We start from the raw sequence: 6,836 nt of genomic DNA on the forward strand, positions 1-6,836 counted from the left end.
TCTCTTCTCTTCTCTTCTCTTCTCTTCTCTTCTCTTCTCTTCTCTTCTCTTCCGGAGTCCTATGGGGGTGCGCCGTAAAGAGGTGGGAGGGAACGAATTCGATCACAGTTTTTAATTGTTATTTTCTTCCCGAGGGGGAAAATATGTCGAAGTGGGCTTTTCTGAATGGCCCAGAAGTGTTATGCCCTTGGGAACAGCCCTCCCCCCCCTCAAACGAATTCCCATTTTTGAAACCTCCTTGCCTTCCCCACGATCCATCCCTCGCCTGCTGCTGGGTCCTGCATGATGAGATGTGGCTGCGCAGCCTGGGGCGGGGGCAAGGCAGGGTGGTGTCAGAAAGCGGGGTCCGTTGGGGGGGGGGGGGGGCTGAGATGGGCTGAGGGATGAGGAGGGAGGGATTCCAGTGTTGGCGTCTCTTTGTTTGCAGTCCCCTCTGCTCTCTCAGCCAGGCTCTTGGAGTGAGGGAACTAGGGACTGGGTAGGGTGTGGTGGTGGCGGTTCTGGTGTTGGTACGACTTCAGTTGGCCTGCTTGGGGAAAGAGCCCAGAGGCTTGGGGCCTGCGCGTGTGAAGAGTGGAGGGAGTGGAAGGGGAGGCTGGGCAGTAGGATGGGTGTATATTGTTTGTGTAGGGCAAGGGTGCTGGTGTATCAGAAGGGATCTTTGATTTTTAGGTGATTCGAGAAGATCGTGTGGGACTGTGGAGTTTGGCTTTTGCAAAGTTTCAGAGGTGAACCAAAACCGTAACCAAGGCTAGCACCAGAAGGGACAGGGAAAGAAGGAAAAACTTGAGAGACATCCCTTCTTGAGTTTATCAAATAATGATGGGAATAATAATGGTAGCTCTGCTAGCTTCTCGGATTGAATTGTATTTGAAGACACAAACAAGACCTGGGAAAGGGTAGTCCTTAGGGCCCTTTTTCCTCTAATCTTCTGCTCACCCGGGAGGGAGAAGTGGGGCAAGATGAAGAGAGGGGCTTCAGGGATTCCTAGATCCACACAGACGCACGCATATGTTCTCGTGTTTGGTTTCTTGCAGGACGAAATGGAAAAGGCAGACTGCGGTGGGCCTTGAGTTGCTGGCGGAGGCCGGGAATTACTCTGCGCTTCAGAGGATGTTTCCGTCTCCTTATTTCTATCATCCGAGCCTGCTGGGCAGCATGGACAGCACCACGGCCGCGGCGGCCGCCGCCGCCATGTACAGCAGCATGTATCGGACTCCTCCCGCTCCCCACCCGCAACTCCAGCGGCCCCTCGTACCCCGGGTTCTGATCCACGGCCTTGGTCCAGGGGGCCAGCCAGCTCTCAACCCTCTGTCCAACCCTATCCCGGGGACCCCGCACCCTCGGTGAAGAGCGACACTGCTATCCCTGCCCGCCTAGCTTCCCCGGACCCCTCCCTTGCCCTTTCCTGCCCTCCCCAGCGCCAGGCAATTACCTGCCCTTGGAGGCGGACACAAAGAGGAGGAGGAAGAGGAAGAGGAAGCTAACAAGTGGGTGTGGATGTGGGTATTGTAAAAAGTTGAGCAGGGCCAGGGGTCTGCTGCCCCTCCTCTCCCCATCTCCCTCCCCATTCCAGCTAAGATCTGGAGAGGCTTCCCCTCAGAGCAGTGGGACTCTTGGAAAAATGATAACAAACCTGAGCCTACGCAGGGTGTAACTTGTAAGTGGAAATAATGACCGAAGAGGCAAAACTTGAAGTTCTTGGGAAAAGGGGGTGGTAGGGGTGGTTTGGAGAACCACGAAGGCCTAGAGACAGAAAGACGAAGAGGCCGAGGCCCACAGGCAGAGAGATGCGTAGCAGAGGACTCCAGAGGACTTGGCGCCTGCCCCTAGAGAAAAGAGGAGGGTAAACTGAGAACTTTGCACTGTTTTCTCATGACCTTTTTTCTTTTGGAAAAGTGGCATGCTCCAAACTATTAAAGATGTACATTGGAAAGACTGAATGATCAATGATATATCATATTTATTATATGTTGTCCAAAAAAAGATTCGCTTATATACGTTAGTAAATACATGATTTCCCCCCTTTCTTTCCATGTCTTTTGGGTTCCGTAAAAAAAAAAAAATAAATGCTTAGATGAAAAAATATAGATTTTTTGTGATTGAAGATTAAAAAAAATAAAGTTTATCTTTTTTTTAACAAGTGTTGAAATCCAAGGAAGCTAATTTTACTAAAGCAAGATTACTGATAATGAAAAAAAGAAAATTGGTTAAAAATGCTTTCTTCCCCCTCAGAATTTAGGTGATTACAAAATCTGTAAATACATTTGATTGATTTCTATAAAAACAGCTTCTTTTTCCAGCTTTGGCCTTTCCATAGCCGTCATTTGAAGTGTCCTATTTTATATTTTTGGGGTGGGAATGGAGGTTTTTTTTTTTTTTATAGTGTGTTTGAGAACAAACAGAAAATTAGTGGGATCTTGGTTACCTCTGTCTACGTCTTGATTTCACTTTGCTTTGGTGGGAACGGCCCACACTTCTGTTTTCCCTCCTTGTCTAGCTAGCCAAGGCAAGGTCTGCAGAGGAAATGCTCGTTTGGGGTGGTTGTGGTGTGTGTTGGTTGCTGCTAATTGTTGGCTGCTGCTGGTGTGTGTGTGTGTCTGTATATATGCTCCTCTTCCCACCCCCAGCCTCCCGTAGTTCCTTTTCTTCTCTGACTCTCTAAGGAGCCCAGGAAGGTACTGAATGCTCTCTGGATTGGGTGGCTGTGGCGCCGGGAAGCTGGAATGTCTCCTGCCCGGGCCTAGCAGCTGTTTCCCAGCTCAGACTGCTCCGAAGTAGCGAGGTGGACAGACTGCGAGCGGGAGGCGGCTCAGTGTGAGCAATTAGGGAAGGAAGCCAGAGACCTGGGGGGATGGGGGAAAAGCCTCGAAAACAAAACCCTGCCTAGGGCTTTGATCCCTTGTTCTCCTTATTGGACGTCCATACATCTATCCGTCCATGCATCCGTCCTCTTTACCCCTTGGTTCCAAGAGTTGTTTGGTGTGTGCGTGTGTTCATAACCCCACCTTGAACGTAGCTGGGAAATCCAGTTAAATGAGACTTCTGTGTGGGGACTTTGCTAGCTTCTCAGTACTGGACGGCCTCAGCCTTACGCATCCGCAGCCACTTAGGTAGACCAGACGTCAAGATCCACTGGAAAGCTTGGCGCTAAAACGCCTAACCTTCTTAAGGCATAGCCATTGTTGAGTTTGAAAGAGGCTTGCTGAGTGAGAGAGCCTGTGTGCTCAGGCCATGCTTCGGGCTCTCCTCGATCTAGGCCAGCTCAGAAGCGGTCTGGGCTCCCCGCTGGAGCAGTGGAGTGTCCTGGCTTCGGAGAAGGGAGAGTTCAGTGTCTTCTGCTTCACTGCCTACCCCTCCCCCAGTCCAGTCCAGTTCTCAACACTTCTGTAGCAATTCTGGAACCCTTCCCCCCTCCCCCCAATCTCTCCCTCTGTCCCTGATCTATAGCATTCTGTCTTCCCCGGAGTGAAAAAGATATGACAATTAGTTATGAAACAGTCATCGAGTCCTCCTGGTCAAACTCCTCTGAGGTCTGACCCCTCACATGATGGTGGTGTCTTATTTTACTGGTGGTGGTGGTGCTGGGGAGGCCTGAGGATCTTCGAGGTGAAATCCGGGAGGAAATTGCCTCGGGACGCATAGATTTGCCCTTGGCTAATTAGGGGATGGCTTGCTGATTTTTCTTTGCTCATCATCTCGGGCTTAAAGAAAACAAAACAAAACCATACAAAACCATAGGCCTCGCCTAGATCTAATAACAGGGGCGAGGGGTCGCAGAGTTTTCTAACTCCTCGGTCTCTTGGTTCCCAAGTAGCCCTCGAGTTTTGGAGAGGCTACCAAAACCTCACAGAATTCTGGAGTGCTAGCTCAGGGTGAGTCCCTCTGCTCCATTCCGATCCTTGGTTGTTTTTTTTTTTTTATGTTTTATTTAAGCCTAAAAATAAAGAAGGGCATGGACCGGGCCTGCTTCAGAAGGACACCGCCTAAGGAAAGCTGCGGGGGCCGCTTCCACCACCAGCACAGGGCTCAGTAAGTTTCCAGACAACGGGGATGATTGGAGGAGGTCACTTGTAGTTCGAAAACTTGGGCATGGTACAAAGAAAGACGCTTATGTAAGGTTATCACCCCTCCCCACACCCATCCTGCACTTCGCCAACTGAGCTTGCAAGGGCCCTGCTTTTGAGCCCTTGCTCAAAACTGGTCGACTTTTGGGGGGCTTGTCTTGAATCCCAGCTAGGCGAGCTCTAGCTGGACTCAGCAGAAAACCCACAGTATCCTGGGTCATAAGGGTCCAGACCAGTCAAAAGAAAGTGCAGAAGTGGAGGGATTCCGCAGCTAGCCTGGGAATTCGATCGATGTAGGTGCAGCATCTGCAGCCGTCCAGCCCCCTAAACTCAATAGCAGGTTTCTATATGCTCCTTGACTTATTTGTATCTGCTCCCTGTAACTCCTATGTACTATTGCTTCCCATTCTCCCTCCATTTCGCTTGTGTGGACTCAGGGGCACCCAGGCTATTCGCTTAGAGTGTGTGCCTCCTAAGGAAGTAAAGAATGAAGACTTTTTTTTTTTTAGTTTTTAGCCGCTTTTAGCGTCTTTGTTTCTGTCTCCAAACTTTGAAGATATGAGGCTTCTGCTTCAAAAAATTTGCTTTTAAAAAAAATCGACACCCAGGCCTAACCTTCTCCTTTCCTTTAGGGCATCCTTTCCCCTCTCCTAACTTCCTCCCTCTCCTGCTAGCTGCAGCTAAGAATGGGATCCTGTGAGTGGAGGGAAGGGGATAAGGAGATCAGACTCGAACTTTCCCCTAAAGGAACCTGGAAGCACAGTTCTGGATTCTCGGGTGCCTTTTCTTCTTCTGATGGTCAGCCGTGGGAAACTCCATGCCAAGTGCCCAGGTTCTCCTGGGAGGTGTATTTGCTGTAGCGAGAGCTTAGTTTTAGATTTGCGGTATTTGGGGCTTCTTGTGTCTGCTGCAATGTGCTGAACTGCTAACAGAAAAAGGCAACTTTCATTTACTTAGAAACTGAGGGGGGAAGGGGAGAGGAGGAGGAGGAGGGAGAGAAGAGAGAGACAGAGAGAGGGGGGGGTCGATTTGAGAGAGAGGGAATGTGCTAGAGAGATTGTTTAAGAGAAAATTTTTTGAAGCAGAAGCCTCATTACTTAAAAAACTCGGGGGAGAGAGGGAGAGAGAGAGAGAGAGAGAGAGTTTTTTTTTATAGGCTTGTTAAAAAAAAAAAAAGCTTCAAACGTTCATTCAACCAATAGCCAGGGAAGGAAAACCCCACAATCTAGAGCGGGGTATATAGAGAGGGGCATAGAAAGTTGGCTTTTTTCCCTTTTTTCTTTTTTCCGGCTAGCATCCAGCCAGCCTTCTGTCAGCGAGCAATTTTTCAAGGAGTTTGTAAAGTAACGATCGCAGCTTTGTTTCATCGCCTCCAGCAAATACACCTAACACCCTGTATCAGTCTATTTTTGCTCCACCCCTTAAAATGAAAGCCCAAACGGCGGCAAATTAGGCAGCAGATTTCTTCTGTTGCAAATCGAACAGTTTACCCTCAAATCAACCCTCCCCTTCCCTCCCCTCCGCTCTCTTCCTTCCCCCCTCCCCCCACTCTCCTTCCTGGCCATCTGACTGCCTTGCTTTTTACCCCGGAGTTTTGTTTTCCTAATCCCCTCTTCCCCCACCCCCATGAAATAAACGTTTTGTGGGTAGTTTGTTTTGGTATATTTTTTAACTTTCTGAAAATATTTGGAAAAGCGCTCCCCAGGGCTAAGGGAACTTTGGTTCCTCCTAAGCCACGTGGTTTCAAAACTGTACAGAAAGAGCTGGGCATAGCCTTCCAAACAGTATGGAACCTTTTGAAATTCACTCTCAGGGAAATAGGAACTTCATTTTCCACCATTAGGTAGAAATCAGGAGTAAGGATTGCCAAGCGAGCTCCCGGAGGGGCCCAAGGTCTAGAGAGGCAGTATGGTACACTGGGAAGAGTGATTTGGAGTCAGGACCTAGGTTCAAACGTCAGCTTTGCTACTTCCTATCTGTGTGACTTCGGGCACGTCTTTAACCTCTCTGTGTCTGTTTCTTCAGTAAAATAAAGGGCCTGGGCTACATGACCTCTGAGGTCCCTTTCAGCTCTGAATCTGTGATCCTTGGTATCCTCCAGTCTTTCCTAGAAGCTCTCACCGCGATGAGGTAGACCTGGCCGTGAGACGTAGGGGCAGATGCTTGTGGCTGTTGAGTTACTATACTTGAATCTGCTCCCTTCCCCACCTTTCCTTTGCCATGGCTCCAAGCTTCTGCTAGGGAACTGGTGCAGCCGGGCACACCACAGTTTAGCAGCTCCAAGTAACGGTGCTGGGACTGGCTTGAGAGGTGGCGGGCCCGACAAATCTCAGTGCCGGGTCCTAATTGGAGCTCCTCCCCGTCTAGCCCTCCCACTCGGAATTGAATCCTCGGAGACTCGGGATAACTTTGCAGAAGCACCACTTCCCTGTCCAGCGTCTCAGCTGCTGGCAACGGGCAAACGAGGGAGGGGAGGAGGGGAAATATGCAGAGTGGTGTGTGTGTGTGTGTGTGTGTGTGTGTGTGTGTGTGTGTGTGTGTGTGTGTGTGTGTGTGCTTGTAAGAGACTGGCCTTTTGCACTGAAAAACCAGGTCATCTCTCAGGGAGGAAGATGTGATCTAAAGGATGCTTTTTTATTCTCTTCCTCCCAGGTTGAGTTTCACAAGCCTGTCGTGGTGTGCTTGTCAGTTTGAGTATCTGTAGTGCCACCATCCTTGTCAATCTCTCTCTCTCTCTCTCTCTCTCTCTCTCTCTCTCTCTCTCTCTCT

At 49.6% G+C, this 6,836-nt stretch overlaps 1 protein-coding gene across 1 annotated transcript in view; it reads left to right on the forward strand.

Moving 5' to 3' along the window:
* Positions 1-1,926, forward strand: part of LOC138165467 (barH-like 2 homeobox protein) — a 6,528-nt gene extending 4,602 nt beyond the window's left edge. The window contains exon 3 of the mRNA XM_069093831.1: positions 1,038-1,926. Coding sequence (XP_068949932.1) covers positions 1,038-1,350 — 313 coding nt within the window. The 3' untranslated portion in view covers positions 1,351-1,926. The remainder of the gene's footprint in view (positions 1-1,037) is intronic.
* The last annotated feature ends 4,910 nt before the right edge of the window (positions 1,927-6,836 follow it).

The sequence above is a fragment of the Petaurus breviceps genome, unplaced genomic scaffold (assembly GCF_028583685.1).
Source record: "Petaurus breviceps papuanus isolate PSGF00001 unplaced genomic scaffold, PetGlider_PUasm1.0 209, whole genome shotgun sequence".
NCBI lineage: Eukaryota > Metazoa > Chordata > Mammalia > Diprotodontia > Petauridae > Petaurus > Petaurus breviceps.